The sequence below is a fragment of the Theropithecus gelada genome, chromosome 13 (genome assembly GCF_003255815.1).
Source record: "Theropithecus gelada isolate Dixy chromosome 13, Tgel_1.0, whole genome shotgun sequence".
In the NCBI taxonomy this organism is placed as follows: domain Eukaryota; kingdom Metazoa; phylum Chordata; class Mammalia; order Primates; family Cercopithecidae; genus Theropithecus; species Theropithecus gelada.
In genome coordinates, this window is record NC_037681.1 from 100,752,486 (window position 1) to 100,773,399 (window position 20,914).

Here is a 20,914-nt window from a genome sequence, read left to right on the forward strand (position 1 = left end):
ACAAAAATGATTTCTAGTAATGGAATGGCCAGCAATTTTCTACAGGGAACCGGAACACACAGTGCGGGCGGGGATGTATCAGACGACTCAGTTCCACACTATCCCATCCCCAGATGCTGACCTCATGGTAGATTCTGCATAAATACTTAATGAATAAATAAATTATAGGGCTGCTTTTTTATATTGAAGTAAATAAGTAAAGTTTCAACCAGGAAAATTAGACACTGATTTACTAACTATCTCAAACAATATGACACAGTTCTAGACTAAATAATAGGGACAGGCTTGCTTTAGGAATGGGGGTACAGGCTATTTTGAACAGGCCTGTGAGAAGGCCAAGATTTTAAGAGTTGTAAGTGACAAGTTCTGAAAACAATTTCTTAACCCACTAAATTGGGTTTTAGTGGGTTAGTGTCTTTTCTAGAAGTGTCAGTCTTTTCAGCTTTATCTATTCACTGGTTATAAATATTAAGGACAAAAATATATGGTTCAGCAAAGAGTTCTGGCTTTGGTGTTTATAAGCCCAGCCTGGTCAGTGGGAGAAGAATGGCTGGCTGTAATGTCCAAGATTAAGAGGGCATGTTTAACGGGAAAGGGTATGACAGTTGCCTCTGAGCGATCCCTTTATGTCAGCTCATTAGAAATCATTTCCCAATCCAGGACATAAGAGTCTTCCAAACTTCCCCCTTATCAAAGGGCTCAGCCGTTGACACCAGTGTCCTTCTTAGAGCCATCACTAGGCAGCCCACTGCCTGTAGTTTCTCTGCAGCTTTCTTTCTAGTCCTCCCAGCGCCCCTGTCATATGCGGACTTTGCAAGAGTAAGACAGAAATTTTCATCTTCAAAATTATTAAGGCATTTTTCCCCCATGCAGCGAGTTGGTATCTCTATTTAATGAGCCCCTCATGCTTGCCGTACATTTTGCTAAGCATTTGATGTTTTGCATTTATTACCTCCTTTAATTCTCACAAAACCTGTGCATAGTGTGTAGACATTATTATCCTCATTTTATTAATGAAGATGTGAGGATTGGAGAGGTGAAGTAGCTTGCCCTGGATCACAGAGCTTGCCAAGGACATCGTTGGGATTCAAATCCAGACCAATCTGATCACACAGTTGTATTTAACATTCTTCATGCTGGGGCCCACACAGGTGTATCTTGGTTAAAGTGTCCCCTGCTCTTCTTCTGTATCTTCTGCTCTTTGTTCAACTGGCAGTCTTTAACTCCTCCATGAACAGTTAATGTTTGAGAGCAAGGTATTTGTTTGGCCCATAGGAGTCAATTTTCTTTCTCTAGCTGCCCGGAAAGAACAAAAGATCCTTGACTGTTCAAAATCCTTGACTGTTCAAAAATAAAGACTTAATTTTTATATTAATTTTGAATTGTCAGTAGTGTCTGTTCACTAAACTTGTTTTTTCTTCTTTTTCTATGTCCCTTCAATATTCTATCTATCACCTATCAATCATCTATCTATCTAATCTGTCTATCTTATCCGTCCATCTGTCTATCCATCTATCCATCCATCCATCCATCCATCCATCCATCCATCCATCCATCCATCCATCAATCCATCCATCCATCTCCATCTCTCATCTGTCTACTAGCAGTGTGTGCCCATATTCCAGACTTTGGTTCCATTTCCTTTATTTCTGTGGGACCTTGGACAGATTCTGCCCCCATGATTCTTTATGAGAACTTTTAGACTTCTTAGATCCTTCTGGATTCAAACTGCATCTAACTAAGTTTACCTTTACACGGAAAGACCCATTCTTGCTTGGTGTTTCTTTGGAGAAATATTTTATTGAATTATAAGAACAAATTAAAACTGGCATCTAGATTCTTCAGAGAAAACCACTGAGAAAATAAGTTATGTGTAACACTGTAAAATAAATATTCCAAATTGGTCTGATTAACAGCCGATAAGAAGCCTGTTTTATATATATTAGAAAACAAATCCAGAATTTAGCTCCCTCTGAGATAATTATTTTGCTCTTCCCTGAAACCAGTTTTTATGTCCCGAGAAGGGATTTACATCTCAAATAAGCAGCAGGAACAAATTAGCTGCCAAGAACTGTCCTTTCAATGATGCTGTTGATAGCCAAGTTAAGATGATTATAAATCTATTAGAATGTGCAACACCATTGATTTTGGTGTTTCAAAGATTTAGGTACGAGATTCTCATTAAACTATAAAAATGTTTTAAAAGTGCCTTTCCATACCATAAAATACGATTTGACTTGAGTGCCTAAAAAACCGAACACATGACAGTTCCTTTTTCAACTGTACTTCCTTTTTCACATGAGCACTATTAGAGCCTAATAGGAATTGAGAATGACTAACATTGAGGAGTTACATCATCATTTCTTATTTTTATAATTATAAAAAAAAGAAGATGCATGCTTTCCATAGAAATTGAGAATGGAAACTTAAATTTCCCAATCCAGCACATAAGCATTATGTGGCATCTAGATTAACCTCCCTCTCAACCCCCGCCACCAGTATCATTCCAAATTACTTCCTTTGCTTGCTACCACTCTTTCCTTACTAAAAGGAGTTAGCCTATTTGGTAAATTGAATGGTATTACATATCTCTGGGACAAAAGACTTGATGATATTCATTATTACTGGCTTAGATACATATTCTTTTCCTTTGCTTAGTGCACTTGATAAGGAAGTGAAATTAGCCACCTTTGTGATTGTGTCAAGCCTCAATTAAGTTCAGATTTGAGTTAATATAATCTATGGCTATTTTCAGCCATTGTAGTTGTCATTTGTGTTTCAGAATTGTCAAACAATGCACTGTCTGTATAATGCCCTTTAATTTGCCCAAAATTAAGCAAGAGTCTATCTGAATGCTGCCCAAGTATTTCCTGCATTTCTCATTCTTCTTTCTTTCAAAGCTGCCTTAGCGCTCCATTCCTCTCTCAGGAAATGGAACTAGTTGGGGGCCTCTATCAGACTCCCTTCATGTTTAAGAACAGTTGATTTTCCAAAAACATGTCTGTCTTGTGCTTTATTCACTCAGGACCGTGTTCTTGGCTATTTCCACTGATGAAATTATTTCTATAAAGATGCTATCTGACTGACAGGGACTTAGCGGACTCCTTCACCACAATATCTTAATTTTAGTTAATTGTATCCACAGATGGGATAACTTAAAGGTTTACCAATTGTGGAATTTTTCACACCATATTGAAGTTAAGATCATTGTGGAGGGGAGAATAATACTTCTCAAAACTTATTTATAAAGGAATTTTGATGGAATTCACAATTCAGGTCCAATGCTACTATGGAAAAGTTCAGGGAGACAGTTTGTGGGGATTTGGAAGCATGGCACATTGGTAGGGCAGTGTGCTTGCCATCATCCTGTCCACCCCCATTCCACTCCAACTGATACCACCTTAGTGGTATAGCATCAAAATTCCTTTATAAATAATTTAAGTTTTGAGAAGTATTTTTCTCCCCTCCACAATGATGTTAACTTCAATATGGTGTGAAAAATCCACAATTGGTAAACCTTTAAGTTATCCCATCTGTGGATACAATTAGCTAAAATTAAGATATTGTGGTGAAGGAGTCCGCTAAGTCCCTGTCAGTCAGGTAGCAACAAAACTTCAAATTCACTTGCTTTCAAGGAAACAATATTTCCTCTTTCCATTGGATGGAGAGGTATAAACTCAGCTTAAAACTATAATCCCTTTAGGCCGGGCGCAGTGGCTCACGTCTGTAATCCCAGCACTTTGGGAGGCCGAGGTGGGTGGATTACGAGGTCAGGAGATCAAGACCATCCTGGCTAACACGGTGAAACCCCGTCTCTACTAAAAATATTAAAAAAAGAAAAAAAAATTTAGCCGGGCATGGTGGCGGGCACCTGTAGTCCCAGCTACTATGGAGGCTAAGGAAGGAGAATGGCTTGAATTTAGGAGGCAGAGCTTGCAGTGAGCTGAGATTGCGCCACTGCACTCCAGCCTGGGCAACATAGCAAGACTCTGTCTCAAAAAAAAAAAAAAAATAAATAAAAATCCCTTTAGTCCCAGTCCTAGAGATGTTGTCAACATTGGTTGCAGATTCATGCTGTCCTAAATTTTTAGCAGCTCAGGAATTTCTCCAGTCTTTTGTTTGTAAACCATTTTCTCTTCTGAAGGCTTCTAGATTTTTTTCTAAACTTCAGTATTTTTTCTCAAATATATTTTCCTTAGTGTTTCTACTTAAAGGTTGATATTCCTTCCAAATAATACTTTAATAAAATATAATAAATACAGGATTTTATATGCACCAGCAGCTCAGCAATTATTTTCTTTTGTATACAAAATATTTTTTAAGTCTTGAACAACTATTTAATCTGACTACACATGAATGTTAGAGGAACTCTTCTTCTATTTTTTCATTTACATGTTAACACATACTAGTGTTTTAGATTTTTTTGGGTGCAAATTCCATTTCTAACATGTTGAATAATATTTAAATACTATCCACTAATAAGTATGTTGTTTTTCACCACTGCAGGTGGAAGAGGCCCTAGAAGCTGTCAAAAATGCTACAAATGAGCAAGACCTTGCAAACCGTTTTAAAGAGTTTGGAAAAGAGATGGTGAAACTTAACTATGTAGCAGCAAGAAGACAACAGGTGGGAAAGATTTTGGAAATGCTAGGGGAGAAACTGGGTGAGTTTACATAACCCCGTAGCTTAATAGGCCTGAACAATGGATCACCTGCGTCTGCTTGCTATCAAATGCCCTAAGAACCTGTGATGACAAAGACTGTTTCCTCCAGGGGCCAGTTGTGATGCCATGGTGGGCTCTGGACCAATCTCTGGCCCCCACCTATGTGCAAGCCACAGATTACTTGCTTCACTGGTGGGACCCAGCCTGCTAGCCCTACTACACTATAATCTTCTATCCACTGTAGGAACACAGCTCTGACGTCAAATAAAAATTATTAAACTGCGAGGTGGTGCTGTGGTCAGTCTCTGGATGTCACCCTTTGCCCTCACTTTTTGTCTCCTAGTCTTGTGAATACCACCACACATATGCACTCCCAGGATATGTAGTATGTGGGGTGAAATTTTTATGAAAGAGAAGAAGAAAACATGAACAAAATGAGAGGAAAGGCACGGAGGGGGATGGAGAAAGAGAGAGAGAGAGAGAACAGGGGGAAATGAGTCACTCTGATGATGCTGTGTGACCTGGGATCTCCTCAGCCTCAGTATTAGTTCGTTCTCATGCTGTTACAAAGAACTGCCCTGAGACTGGGTAATTTATAAAGAAAGGAGATTTAATTGACCCACAGTTCCACATGGCTGGGGAGGCCTCAGGAAACTTACAATCATGGCGAAAAGGGAGGTGGTACCTTCTTCACAAGGCAGCAGGAGAGAGAGTGAGCAAGAGCAGGGAAAACTGCCTTATAAAACCATCGGACCCCTTGGGAACTCACTCACTATCATGAGAACAGCATGGAGGAAACCGCCCCTATGATCCAATCACCTCCCTCCCTCCACACGTGGGGATTATAGGTCCCTCCCTCCACATGTGGGTGTTACAATTCAAAATGAGATATGGATGGGGATGCAGAGCCAGACCATATCAGCCTCCCTTTTGCCTAGGGATTTGTCAGTTTCAGCTAGCTCTGTTTGCTCACTGGATACCTTTAGTATTTTGTTCCCACAGAGTGGGTTTTTATTCTTTTGCCATAGAAAAAATATTTCCAAATGTGGAAGGATCTCCTAAAATCCTTTCACCCATCCTCTTGACTGCTTCCAGATTTTTTTAAAACGTTTTGGGCCATTCGTAGTTTCTCTAACTTTCTCTCCGACCAACAGGAAAGTTCCACTCAACGAACATTTGTTGAATGTTCATTCTGTGCCAGGCTTAAGTGAGGCTGGGATTAGGAACTTAACCAAGAGCTAGTCCTTTGTGAGACAGACACATAAATGTGATTTTAGTTTATGTGGTTATTTTTAAGTATGTTTTTATCAGCAAAATTCCTTGTTCGAAGGGAATCTTGTATGGTAGCCCAACGTGTAATATAAACAGGGGCAAAGTTACTCTGAATAGTGAGAGATAGAGAGCCCAGGAGGCTACTGGTGCAGACCCCAGAGTCTAGAAGCCTAGGAACCTGGTGTTCTGATGTCCAAGGGCAGGAGGAGAAGTGCATTCTGCTCTGGAAGGGAGACAGAGAATGAATTCATGCTTCCTACACCTTTTTGTTCTATCTTTGCCCTCAGCCCACTGGATGGTGCCCACTTACATTGAGGGTGAAGCTTCTCCATTTAATTCACTGGCTCACATACTGGTTGCCTCCTAAAACACTCTCACAGTGACACATTCGAAATAATGCTTCATCAGCCTTCTAGACACTCCTCAATCCAGTCAAGTTGTCACCTAAAATAACCAACACAGATATGTTGATTTTGAGATATCCACATTGAAACATCAAATAGAAGTGTGGCCTGGAGATAGAAATGTGGGTCATCAGCATGTAGCTGACATTAAAAGCCACTAGAATATAGATGATGTTCATATGAAAATACCTACATTATTTATTTTTGCTTCATTAATACTTTGTTTTTAGTTGATTGTTAGTTCAGACTCTTTCAAGAAAATTTAGAAAAACAGTAGAACAGAAAGAAGGGGAAAAACACATCATACCCTACCACCCACTAATATGGTGCTGATATTTTGGTATATTTTCTTTCAGATATTTATCTTCACATTTTAATGTATTTAAAATCATACGATTCATACAAATATGCATATTGTGTTCTGCTTTTTATCTTATAAATAATATTCATGTTCTTAATTTTAGAAACTAATTTTAATCATCACATACTCCAATATGAAGGTTTCAGTAGTTTTTTTCCAACCAATTCTTGATAATTCAATATTTAGATTGTTTACAGTTTTTTTCTTATGGTTAAAACATGTTTCTTCAAGTATCTTTATGGAGAGATTTGTGCAACCCTCATTTCTCACTTGTGTATTTAGATCTATTTTATCATTTTGTGTGTGTTTTTTTTTTTTTTTGGAGTATAGATACCCAGGAATGGAATTTCTGGACCAGATGTTCTGATATTAATAAAGGCTTTCATGACTGTTTAGGAGAAACCTACCTCTCATGCCCAAGTCATTGCCCTGCGTAGAGAATACATTCAAATATTTGTTACCTGTTTATCCATTTTCATCTCTGGGGCTCAAATTAAATAATCCCAATTTGGAGTTTGTGTTACCTAGCATCCATCTTTTAATGCTTAAAGCGGAAAAAAGATGGTTCAGTAAATTGTTCATTATTACCAATTTTCTTGAAAATCATAGATATAAAATATAATGTGTTTGTCTCAGAATTATTTTGACCAACAAAACAGAAGATGTAATTTCTTGTTACCAGGTCATTCATCTATCATATGCCAAATGAGCAAATAGGACGAGAAGCCCAGTGGTTCAAATACCCTTTACTGATGTTTTCCAGCTGGAAGAATATTCTCCTAGAGATACACAGCTGGCAATCCTGCATGGCTCTCAGAGAGCAGCACCACTTTGACATTTCTGAAAATTGTGTGAACATTTTCTCAACAACAGTCTTTAAAGATGGAAATAAAGAGACTCCCTAGTGGTATTATTTTGTCATCCAAAACGAGGAAAACAAATCATCTTTGGCCTGTTATTTTCTGTTCTCTAAACTTAATGATGAGCTGCCATTAGAGGCTGTCAACAACAACAAAGAAGGGACCCTACTCTGAAAATGATAATGAAGGGACATTGATGTGCTGAGCAAAAATCAGAAGTTTGGTTTCCCAGGTTTGTAACAGTAATTGAATATGGAGGCAAGGAGGGCCTCAGAAGACTGACGTTTTTAGGTTTTCTCTCTGTTCATAACTTACTCTGTGGCCCATGCAATCAGCTTACCTTGTTGGTGGCTTGGTTTTTATATTCTTTCAGCAATATTTTATTGAATGCCTCCTATAGGCCAGCCACTGTGCTAATGACTGAAGAGCCACTGAATAAGACAACTAGGGCTCCCTGCTGTCATTAGAGGCACATTATAGAAGAAAAATATATGCTCAAATAATACAGTAAAGTAGGATAAGTGTTAGTGATAGGAGAGGAATAGTGTCTTGTGGGAACAGATAAAAGGGGACACAGCTTAGAAAGTTGGGTGGAGGATGTGCCAAGTCAGTGGAGCCCTGTCAGGTGAAAGGGTAGGGCAGAGGAGGAAAGCTCAGGCATTTTATATAAAAGGGACAGTAGGCCAGTCGTGGTCACTCATGGCTGTAATTCCAGCACTTTGGGAAGCGGAGGTGGGAGATTTCCTTGAGGCCAGGCGTTCAAGGCCCACCTGGGCAACATAGCCAGACCCCACTTCCACAATTGTTTTTTTTTTTTTTTTTTTTTTCTTTTTTTTTTTGCTAGCCAGGTGTAGAAGCATGCACCTGTAGTTCTAGCCACTTAAGAGGATGAAGAAGGAGGATCACTTGGGCCCAGGAGATGGAGGTTGCAGTGAGCTTTGATGACACCACTGTACTCCAACCTAGGTGATAGAGCCAGACTCTGTCTCTATAAAACAAACAAACAAAACAGTATATGCAAAGGCCTGGCAGCTAGAAACAGCACAAGGGTTCTGAAGTTCAGTGTGTTACTAAGAGTCTGTGACTCCAAGCTCTGTTGCAAATATTTCCATGCAAATTTCATGTGTGTGACAGCTTTCATGTGTTACACACACAGGAGCTGAAGGATCCTCATTGTCGAGATGAGATGGCAGCCGCCCGAGGGGCTCTGAAGAAGAATGCCACAATGCTGTACACTGCCTCTCAAGCATTTCTCCGCCACCCAGATGTTGCCGCTACTAGAGCCAACCGAGATTATGTGTTCAAACAAGTCCAGGAGGCCATCGCCGGCATCTCCAATGCTGCTCAAGCTACCTCGCCCACTGACGAAGCCAAAGGCCACACGGGCATCGGCGAGCTGGCTGCAGCTCTTAACGAGTTTGACGTAAGCATCCTGGTGAGGTACACAGAGGGGTGGGCGCTGGTGCTGACGAAAAAAAAAAGCGTGTTGGGGATGAAGGGCCACTACAATAATTTACATTGATTTTTCTCTTTTGGAGGTTTTAATAGTAAGATAAACTACATAATGCATGCCTGTAATATACTGGCTGAGCCATTATCACTTGTCTTTAAAGAAAATGTGGCCGCAGTGGCTCACCGCCTGTAATCTCAGTACTTAGGGAGGCCGAGGTGGGTGGATCACCTGAGGTCATGAGTTCGAACATGGAGAAACCCCATCTCTACTAAAAATATAAAAAATTAGCCGGGCGTGGTGGTGCACGCCAGTAATCCCAGCTACTTGGGAGGCTGAGGCAGGAGAATCGCTTAAACTCGGGAGGCGGAGGTTGCGGTGCTCCGAGATCGTGCCATTGCACTCCAGCCTGGGCAACAACAGCGAAACGCTGTCGGCGGGGGGGGGGGGGGGGGGGGGGGGGGGGGGGGGGGGGGGGGGGGGGGGGGAGGGAGGGGGAAAAAAGAAAAAAGAAAAGAAAAGAAGAAAAAAAGAAACAACTGTATTTAAGAGTACCCAATTCCTTCCAGGTAAAGGATGAGATACCTTACAGGCTATTTTAGGGATAGTTCATAATTTGGCGATCATCTTTATTATTAAAGGGGTACATGTTATGGGCAGCCTAGATGTATGTTGCCTCTATGTTGTGCCTGGATGAAAAGCTGCCATCAATTTCTTATTTTAAATCAATGGTAAAGTCCATTGCCCTATGATCCCGCACAGGACCCTGGTCTTCCTTAGAACGGCCCCTCTGGGGAGTGCCTGTGTTAGTTCTGTGAAAGTCCTACATTCTACACTGGCTGTTTCGGGAGGTGTGTCAAAGTGAGGGAAGAAGCAAGGAGGATTGTTCACTGTGCTGAGCTATATGTGAAGCGTCAGTGTGAGTGAGAAGGTTGCACACATGTCATCAGCACTCCGGGATGACAGCCCTTGCATCCCCCGGATCAGAGGACCTGTGAGAAGTTGCAATTTATTTATCTTATGATCAATGAAAGCCTACAAAGATTTATAAATAATTAACATCTACTTTCCAGTGTTATATAATCCTGCAGGGGAGATGAGGGAAGTAGAATGCACTAAATACCATTTAATTGATAAAACACAATGTTACAGGAATTCGTAGAAGAAAAATAGGTTACTTAAGGGTCGTGAAGAAAGATGATGAGCTTGCTTTTGAATATGTTGATGTGAATTTTTGGCAAGAAATAACTAGTTAGCGGTTGGTAAAAAGGTCCAAAAGCAAAGCAATGATTGTTCAAGGCTTGGAGATGGATGATATGATTGAGGAATAATTTTACTACTTCATATTCAGATAGCTCTTACCGTTTTCACAGTGGTCTCTCCTCTTTCCCATACTTTTACAATTAGTTATATGTGTCTCACACCATATATTATTTCCTAAGGTTTTTATTGTAAGGATTAAATATGATAATATATTTAAAGCACTTGCTACAGAAATGAAGACTTAATAATAGGTAATTTCCTTCACAAAATTGCAGGAAGCAACCAAAAATTCATAGAAAATAATGAGAGAGTTCAGAATAATGTTTATTTTGCATAACATAAATATACTAAACTCTCTAAATTTTCATCATGTAAGATAGAATAATGAGGAAAGAGACATATTATTCACAAAACAAATGATTTTTTAAAAGTTAATTTTATTTTTTTCTTATATCTGCTAGAAATAAGTCTAATATAGATGTGAAGGACCTAAAAATTCAAATTATATTACTTTACTGAGGGACAAGTTTTACTCCTCAGTAAATGATATCATGATCTTGAGTAGAACTATTGATCCTATCAATTTTCATAATGTTCAAGCAATCCCAATACAAATTCTAAGAAGATTGTTTTGGAACTTGACAGAGGAGTGATAAAGGATTTTTTTTTTATTTGTCTTTTTTTTTTTTTTTTAATATCCTAGAATAAAGAATGAATGAGGCCATATTCCAGGGAAAAGTAAATGAGCAGGTCATACACACAGATATTAAAACATTATAATGCTACATTAATTTTAAAGGTGTGTATTGAAACTCAAATGGACTCGTCCATAAAACAATAAAAAATCATAAGCAATCTCAAATACAAAATTATTTGATAAATTGGTGTTTATTAAAATTAGTTAAGAATGGATTATTTAGTCAGATTTTGACACAGTTACATTATTCTAGTTATAATTTATTTTATTATCAAAAATAAACAACAAAACCTAAGTGAGGAGCTGGTGAAGAGTGAAAATATGAAGCACAGGGAGAAGGCCTGTGAACAGTTCAGGACCTTCAGCTGCTGCCACCTTCTGTCCGAGAGTGTGACAGCTCCTGCTTCCTCATGCTGCCTTTTGTTTCCAGACCATTTTCATTAAAAGGACCTTTTATCCCCAATTAGTGTAACAATTGATGCATCACTGCAACAGTGCAAAAGGCTTTCATTCATAAAAATCAAACTTGAGGTCATGTGGGGAAAATCTGTTAGCAAAGTATGTCAACATGTTGAATGTTCAAAGTTTTTTTTTTTTTTTTCGAAAAGTGATATCTGCTCATGCTGGACAAATAAGGCTTTGGAAATTTAACACATGAATATAACCATCAAAGGTGTTTTTTATAAAACATGATATATTTGAAACAGTTGGAAAAAATTAAAATATAAAGCATAATATGGTAAATAAGTCACTATGTTTTATTAACTTTAAACTTCTATATTAACTAATTATATTACTTATAATATTAACTAAGTATATTATATAATAAAAATTATATTTATATTAACTTAGTATATTAATGAGGTAATATATTCTTATTAAATGAATACTGTGTCTCAAGCTATGAGAATTACATAAAGCATTATCTAATGGTCAACATTTTACTGCTTAGAGGTCAACAAAAATCAAAATGTGGAGCAGCTGTCTGAATTGCAATTTTGACCAATCCCATTTGATGTGGTTCCCTAACAATTGTCATTTAATAAATGCAATTTAATTTCAGCACTTTCTCAAAAGTAGTAATGCTAGTAAATTAGTATTGAATTTACAGACTATAATGTGATTCACCTGCTGTAGATTTTCCATCACTTCTGACATCAGCAAACCTAGACAGTAGTTAATGATATTTGAAATTTTCTCATTAAAATAATATACCATTTCTCTTTCTTTTGTGACTAAATTATAAATTTCTGTTCCATAGCTATATGATGAATACTGTTTTTTTTTAAAAAATTTCTCAGGCATGCTAACTTGAAATTGATTTTGAATTCATGGACATCTGTCATGAGTCCTAAATGCTATTCTCAGATATTAAACAAATTGATATTTCCTTGGGTGAAAAACTCACTCAGACTTCCTGTTGCTTACTTTTCTGGCAAAATCTCTTACTGTTACTTTGTATAATACTTTTCTCATATAATGAAAATTTAAGTAAGTTTAATGTCTTTGAAATGCTGAAGTAAAAGGAACCATAAAAATGCAAAATATATTTTCATAGTCAGCATAGCTAGTATGCCCTAAAATTGATTTTTTAAACTTTAAGTTCCGGGATATATGTGCAGAATGTGCAGGTTTGTTATCTAGGTTTACATGTGCCGTGGTGATTTGCTGCACCTATAGACCCATCCACTAAGTTCCCTCCCCTCGCCCCCACCCCCAGCAGGCCCTGGTGTGTGTTGTTCCCCTCCCTGTGTCAATGTGTTCTCATTGCTCAGCTCCCACTTAGGAATGAGAACATGTGGTGTTTGGCTTTCTGTTCCTGTGTTAGTTTGCTGAGTATGATGGCTTCCGGCTTCATCCACGTCCCTGCAAAGGACATGATGTCATTTCTTTTGATAGCTACATAGTATTCCATGGAGTATATGTAGCACATTTTCTTTATCCAGTCTATCATTGGTAGGCATTTGGGTTGCTTCCATAACTTTGCCATTGTAAATAGTGCTGCAGTAAACATACGTGTGAATGTGACTTTATAGTTGAAAGATTTATATTCCTTTGGGTATATACCCGGTAATGGGATTGCTGGGTCAAAAGGTATTTCTGGTTCCAGATCTGTGAGGAATTGCCATACTGTCTTCCACAATGGTTGAACTAATTTACATTCCCCCCAACAGTGTAAAAGCATTCCTGTTTCTCCACAGCCTTGCTAGCATCGATGGCATCTATAGCATCTATGTATTCTTGACTTTTTAATAATCGCCATTCTGACTGGCCTGAGATGGTATCTCATTGTGGTTTTGATTTGCATTTCTCTAATGATCACTGATATTGAGCTTTTTCTCATATGTTTATTGGCCACGTAAATATCTTCTTTTGAGAAGTGTCTGTTCATATCCTTTGCCCATTTTTTGATGGGGTTGTTTGTTTTTGTAAATTTAAGTTCCTTGTAAATTCTGAATGTTAGACTTTTGTCAGATGAGTGGATTGCAAAAATTTTCTCACATTCTGTAGATTACCTGTTCATTCTGATGATTCTTTTGCTGTGTAGGAGCTCTTTAGTTTAATTGGACACCATTTGTCAATTTTGGCTTTTGTTGCAATTGCTTTTGGTGTTTTCATCATGAAGTCTTTGCCCATGCCTATTTCCCGAATGGTATTGCCTAGGTTTTCTTCAAGGGTTTTTATGGTTTTGGGTTTTACATTTAATTCTTTAATCCATCTTGAGTTAGTTTTAGCATAAGGTTTAAGGAAGGGGTCCAGTTTTAGTTTTCTGCATATGACTAGCCAGTTTTCCCAGCACCATGTATTGAATAGGAGCTTATTTCTCCATTGCTTGTTTTGGTCAGGTTTGTCAAAGATCAGATGGTTGTAGATATATGGTGTCATTTCTGAGGTCTTTTTTCTGTTCCATTGGTCTGTCTATCTGTTTTGGGACCAGTACCATGCTGTTTTGGTTACTGTAGCCTTGTAGTATAGTTTGAAGTCAGGTAGCTTGATGCCTCTGGCTTTGTTCTTTTTGCTTAGGATTATCTTGGCTATACAGGGTCTTCTTTAATTCCATATGAAATTTAAAGTAGTTGTTTTTTCTAATTCTGTGAAGAATGTCAATGGTAGTTTGATGGAAGTAGCATTTAATCTATAAATTACTTTGGGCAGTATGGCCATTTTCACAATATTGATTCTTGCTATCCATGAGGATGGAATGTTTTTCCATTTTTTTGTGTCCTGTCTTAATTCCTTGAGCGGTGGTTTATAGTTCTCCTTGAAGAGGTCCTTCACATCCTTGTTAGCTGTATTCCTAGGTATTTTATTATCTTTGTAGCTATTGTGAATGGGAGTTCATTCATGATTTGGCTCTCTGCTTGTCTATTATTGATGTAAAGGAATGCCTGTGATTTTTGCACATTGATTTTGTATCCTGAGACTGCTGAAGTTGCTTATCAGTTTAGGGAGTTTCTGGGCTGACATGACCGGGTATTCTTAATATACAATCATGTCATCTGCAAACAGAGAAAATTTGACTTCCTATCTTCCTATTTGAATACGCTTAATTTCTTTATCTTGCCTGATTGCCCTGTCCAGAATTTCTAATACTATATTGAATAGGAGTGGTGAGAGAGGGCATCTTTGTCTTGTATCGGTTTTCAAAGGGAGTGCTTCTAGCTTTTGCCCGTTCAATATGATATTGGTTGTGGGTTTGTCATGAATAGCTCTTGTTATTTTGAGGTATGTTCCATCAATACTTAGTTTATTGAGAGTTTTTAATGTGAAGGGATGTTGAGTTTATCAAAGGCCTTTTCTGCATCTATTGAGATAATCATGTGGTTTTGTCTTTGGTTCTGTTTATGTGATGGATTACGTTTATTGATTTGTCTGTGTTGAACCAGCTTTGCATCCCAGGGATGAAGCTGACTTTATTGTGGAGGATAAGATTTTTATGTGCTGCTGGATTTGGTTGGCCAGTATTTGATTGAGGATTTTCGCTTTGATGTTCATCATGGATACTGGCATGAAGTTTTCTTTTTTTATTGTGTCTCTTCCCAGTTTCAGTATCAGGATGATGCTGGCTCCATAAAATTAGTTAGGGAGGAGTCCTTCCTTTTCAGTTGTTTGGAATAGTTCCAGAAGGAATGGTACCATCTTCTCTTTGTACCTCTGGTAGAATTCAGCTGTGAATCCATCTGGTCCTGGGCTTTTTTTGGTTGGTAGGCTATTAATTACTAGTTCAATTTCAGAACTTGTTATTGGTCTATTCAGTAACTCTACTTCTTCCTGGTTTAGACTTGGGAGACTGTATATGTCCGGGAATTTATCCATTTCTTCAGATTTTCTAGTTGATTTGCATAGAGGTGTTTGTATAGTATTTATATACTATACTATATATTTAGAAATATAGTATTTTCTGATGGTAGTTTGTATTTTTTGTGGGGTCAATGGTGATATCCCCTTTATAACTTTTTATTGTGTCTATTTGATTCTTCTCTCTTTTCTTCTTTATTAGTCTAGCTAGTGGTTTATCTATTTTTTTTTTTCCCCAAAAAATTAGCTCCTGGATTCATTGCTTTTTTGGAGGGTTTTTTTGTGTCTCTATCACCTTCAATTCTGCTCTGATCTTAGTTATTTCTTGTCTTCTGCTAGCTATTGGATTAATTTGCTCATGCCTCTCTAGCTATTTTAATTTTGATGTTAGTGTGTCGACTTGAGATCTTTCTAGTTTTCTGATGTGGGCATTTAGTACTATACATTTCCTTCTTAACACTGCTTTAGCTGTGTCCCAGAGATTCTGGTACATTGTCTCTGCTCTTTGGTTTCAAAGAACATCTTGATTTCTGCCTTAATTTCATTATTTACCCAGGAGTCCTTCAGAAGTAGGTTGTTCAATTTCCATGTAATTGCATGGTTTTCAGTGAGTTTCTTAATCCTGAATTCTAAATTGATTGCACTGTGGTCTAAGAGACTGTTATGATTTCAGTTCTTTTGCATTTGACAAGGAGTGTTTTACTTCCAATTATGTGGTCAATTTCATAATCAGTGCCATGTGGCACTGAGAAGAATGTATATTCTGTTGATTTGGGGTAGAGAGTTCTGTAGATGTCTATTAGGTACACTCAATCCGGAGCTGAGTTCAGTCCTGAATATCTTTGTTAATTTTCTGTCTTACTGATCTAATATTGACATTGGGGTGTTAAAGTCTCTCACTATTACTGTGTGTAGAGACCTACAAAGAGACTTATTAGAACTTGTTTTATGAATCTTGGTGCTCTTGTATTGGGTACATATATAGTTAGAATAGTTAGCTTTTCTTGTTGAATTGTTCCCTTTACCATTATGTAATGCCCTTCTTTGTCTTTTTGATCTTTGTAGGTTTAAAGTCTGTTTTGTCAAAGACTAGGATTGCAACCCCTGCTTTTTTTGCTTTCCATTTGCTTGGTAAATTTTCCACCATTCCTTTATTTCGAGCCTATATGTGACTTTGCATGTGAGATGGGTCTCCTGAATACAACACACTGATGGGTCTTGATTCATCATTCAGTTTGCCAGTCTGTGTCTTTTAATTGGGCCATTTAGCCCATTTAAATTTAAGGTTAATATTTTTATGTGTGAATTTTATCCTGTCATTATGATGCTGTTTGGTTCTTTTGTACACTAGTTGATACAGTTTCTTCATAGAGTCATTGGCCTTTATATTTTGGTATGTTTTTGCAGTGGCTGGTACTGGATTTCCTTTCCATATTTAGTGCCCCTTTCAGGAGCTTTTGCAAGGCAGGCCTGGTGGTAACGAAATCTCTCAGCATTTGCTTGTCTGTAAAGGATTTTATTTCTCCTTTGCTTATGAAGCTTAGTTTGGCTGGATATGAAATTCTGGGTTGAAAATTATTTTCTTTAAGAATGTTAAATATTGGACCCCAATCTCTTCTGGTTTGTAGAGTTTCTGCTGAGGAGTCTGCCGTTAGTCTGATGGACTTCCCTTTGTAGGTAACCTGACCTTTCTCTCTGGCTGCCCTTAACATTTTTTCCTTCATTTTGACCTTGGAGAATCTGATGATTATGTATCTTGGGGTTGATCTTCTCATGAAGTATCTTAGTGGTGTGTTCTATATTTCCTGAATTTGCATGTTGGCCTTTCTTGCTAGGTTGGGGAAGTTCTCTTGGATAATATCCTGAAGTGTGTTTTCCACCTTGTTTCCATTCTCCCTGTCTCTTTCAGGTACTCTAATTAATTGTAGGTTTGGTCTTTTTACAAAGTCCCATATTTCTTGGAGGCTTTGTTCATTCCTTTTCATTCATTTTTTTCTCTAGTCTTGTCTGCATGCAAGACTAGAGAAAAAAGAATACTTTATTTGAGCAAGGTAGTCTTCCAATTTTGATATCCTTTCTTCCACTTGGTTGATTCAGCTATTGGTATTTGTGCATATGTCACGAAGTTCTTGTGCTGTGTTTTTCAGCTCCAGCAGGTCATTTATGTTCCTTTCTAAACTCGTTATTCTAGTTAGCAGCTCCTCTAACCTTTTATTAAGGCTCTTAGCTTCTTTGCCTTGGGTTAGAACATGCTCCTTTAGCTCAGCATAGTTTTTTATTACCCATCTTCTGAAGCCTACTTCTGTGAATTTATTCATCTCATCATCCGTCCAGTTCTGCACCCTTGCTGTAGAGGCATTGCCATCATTTGGAGGAGAAAAGGCACTCTGGCCTTTTGGGTTTTCAGCATTTTTTCATTGATCATTTCTCATCTTCACGAGTTTGTCTAGTTACGATCTTTGAGGCTGCTGACCCTTGGATGAGGTTTTTTATGGGGCCTTTTTTGTTGTTGATGATGCTGTTGTTGTTGCTTTCTGTTTGTTTGTTTGTTTGTTTTCCAATGGCCAGTTCCCTCTTCTGTAGGGCTACTGTAGTTTGCTGGGGGTTCACTTCAGACCCTATTCATCTGGTTTGCTCCCATGCCTGGAAATGTCACTCAAGGAGACTGGAGAACAGCAAAGATGGGTGCCTGCTCCTTCTTCTGGGATCTCTGACCTCAAGGGTCACCAACCCGATGCCACTAGGATCACTCCTGTATAGGGTGTCTGACAACCCTATTGTTGGAGGGTCTCACCCAGTTGGGTGGCATGGGGGATAGGACCCATTTAACGAATCACTTTGACTGTCCCTTGGTGGAGGGAGTGTGTTTCGCTAGGGAGAAACCCACTTGTCTGGGCTGCCCAGATTCCTCAGAACTACCTGGAAGAAAGGCTGAGTCTGCTGGTCCGCAGAGACTGAGGCCACCGCTTCCCCTAGGGACTCAGGCCCAGGGAGATCCATTTTCTGTCCCTGAGCCTCTGGCTGGAGTTATTGGAGTTGCTGCAGGGAAGCCCCACCCAGTGAGGATCAATGGATCAGGTTCAGGCCTGAGGAGGCACTCTGGCAGCAGTCTGCCAAACCTAGTGTGTTGGGCTACGGGGGACAAGTCTTGGGACCAAACTCTCCAGCTTTCCTGGCTCCAGCAGGCGAAAAGCGTGGCCTGGAGCTATAGGAATGGATGTTGCCCTTCCCCCACCCAGGGAGCTTAGCATGTTAGGCAGTTGTGCCTCCCAGGGCTGGCTGCTGCCCTTCCACCAAGGGGCATAAATGGCTTAGACAGCAGGCAGCCACAGCTGTGGTGCTGGTCACTCCTCCCCCTGGGAGCTTGGAAGGCTTCAGCAAGTTCCAGCTGAGAGGCTGCTGAGAATCTCCGTAGCTCTGGGGTTGGGATGCTTGGTGCCCGTAGCATGGGTTTGTAAGTAGGGTCTTCTGATCCATGGGTTGCACATTTCCATGAAAAAAAGCACAGTTTTCCCGGCTGTGTTGCATGCTTACTCACTGCCTCCCTTGGCTTGGGGGTGGGGGCTTCCCACGCCCTGTGTGGCTCTCAGGTGGGCCGCACCACACTGCTCTTCCCCTCCATGGATCACGCCAGCCAACTAGTCAGTTCTGATGAGAAAACCTGATACTTCAGTTATGGTGAAGGATTCACACGCTTATTAGGTTTCTTTTCAATGAGAGCCTCCGGTGGCCTCTGTTTCTAGTTGGCCATCTTGATCCCGCCCTCCAAAAACTGAATTTGAAACACACTTCATATTAATAGTCACGAGTGTGTCAAACCCAGTTTTATGGGAGGCTGGATACAGAAGTGGCTTAACATTTCATAGTTGATTAGAAAAATATAAAAATAGTATTTTCACATTTATTTGTCTAAAATTACAGGATTGATTTCTATCTGAGTAGTCATAATTGTGACTAAATGCTTGGTGACCTATTTTCTGGCACCTACATAAATAGTTGATGTAGTGATTTATAAAGCAAAAGAATAAGGAAAAAAGCAGTATTTTAACAACTTGCAACTGTCAAGAGAGTTTCCAATGATAAAACAGTAAAAAGTAAAATAATTGATAATCAATGGAAAACTCAGCCTCTGTTTAAATGTGGCAGCTTGAGATGGTCAATTTTAATCCAGTAAAACTATCTACTGAGGAATATTCAAAAGATTTATGAAAAATGTATTGACTGCTCAGAAGTAAAACATAATGTCAATTTTGACTTCCAGAAAACAAACTTTCAGTAGTGGGAGAGAGGAATGTTAAAAGCAATTCCTACAGAATTTTCCTTATTTTATTAAAGAAAAGAGAGTATACCATATCTTGTTCTTGGAATCCTCTTTTGTAGATGAAGATACTTTCAAAAAATTTAAACTGACACTATTCATGAAGCTCCCTTCCAGTATCTTTGAGATAGTTCAACATCTCAAACATGTTAAATTATTTAAATTGTCATTACATAATTGTATTACACCAAGTATCAGTAAGAAATTTTGCCAGAAAATAAGCCACAGGAAGTTTGAGTAAGTTTTTCACCCAATAAAGTATCAATTTGTTTAATATCTGAGAATAACATTTAGGACTCAGGACGGATGTATATTATAAGCTATTGCTGTAACAAATTAAAACTGACACCATTTGGAAAGGTATATTATAATCTTTAGCTATTCACCTTTTAAAAATGTTGTTTTCTTTTAATTCAGACAGTACACATTATCTTGACTTCTTCTAACATTTAGCTTTCTATTTGTGTTTGCTTTCTTTCTCCCGACTTGCCCTGGGAATTTGTTTGACTGGTAATTCTCTTGTTCTTGCCCATTTGGTTTATCCTCCACTTGTTCCATCTCCTCAACCTATAGAAAAATGCATTTTCCTTCTGACAACCTAAAAATAAAATAAAGCATTAGGCTACTACAATTACCATATTCTCATAGTTTTGCTATCTTTCCTTTTCCTGACAACCCACAAGCCTCTATGCTAACCTCGGTTCCTGCCTGCTCCCCAAGCACTCTACCTGAGTGTCTCCAGAGACTGTCACTCACTCACAAAATTGATAGGCTTTTATTTTCTAGTTTTTGAATACTTCAGCTTTGGAAGGGAACACGTTGCTATACAGACCATGTCTCTCTTTCTTTCTGTTACCACTAATCTCTTATAAGATTGAAATATTTGCACTTGAGGAATAAGACAATGTATTCTTAACCGCATTAGGCTGAAATATTTCCCTGATAGAGCAACTCTACATAAGTTCCCCTTCCTATTTTTACCGAATTTTCCCCACCTGCCTTTACCTTCTTACATTTGCTTCCCCTTTTCATCTTCTCTTTAAATATGTTTTTGTTTGTTTGTTTGTTTGTTTGTCTGTTCTTGATCAAATTGTAATTCTCATTCTGATCTGGTATTCAGTGGATGGAAATACTGGAATGTTAACATGAGCAATGATGCAACACCTGCATCTCAGACCAGTGCAAGAAAAAATCATCCCTGGCTGTCAAGACTTGTATGTAGGCTAACTGTGAGGATGAGATAATTGTCTATTGGGGGAGCATAGGCCATGCTTCTGTGGTCACTGCCCAAAGCTTATCCCAATTGTAGGCTTCTCTGGGTGCACAC

At 38.6% G+C, this 20,914-nt stretch overlaps 1 protein-coding gene across 6 annotated transcripts in view; it reads left to right on the forward strand.

The window, feature by feature from the left end:
• CTNNA2 (catenin alpha 2) overlaps window positions 1-20,914 on the forward strand; it is a 1,475,417-nt gene that overhangs the window by 679,485 nt on the left and 775,018 nt on the right. For all 6 annotated transcript variants that reach the window (XM_025354028.1, XM_025354027.1, XM_025354025.1 and 3 more), the window contains 2 exons: window positions 4,507-4,626; window positions 8,717-8,983. In XM_025354028.1, coding sequence (XP_025209813.1) covers window positions 4,507-4,626; window positions 8,717-8,983 — 387 coding nt within the window. The remainder of the gene's footprint in view (window positions 1-4,506; window positions 4,627-8,716; window positions 8,984-20,914) is intronic.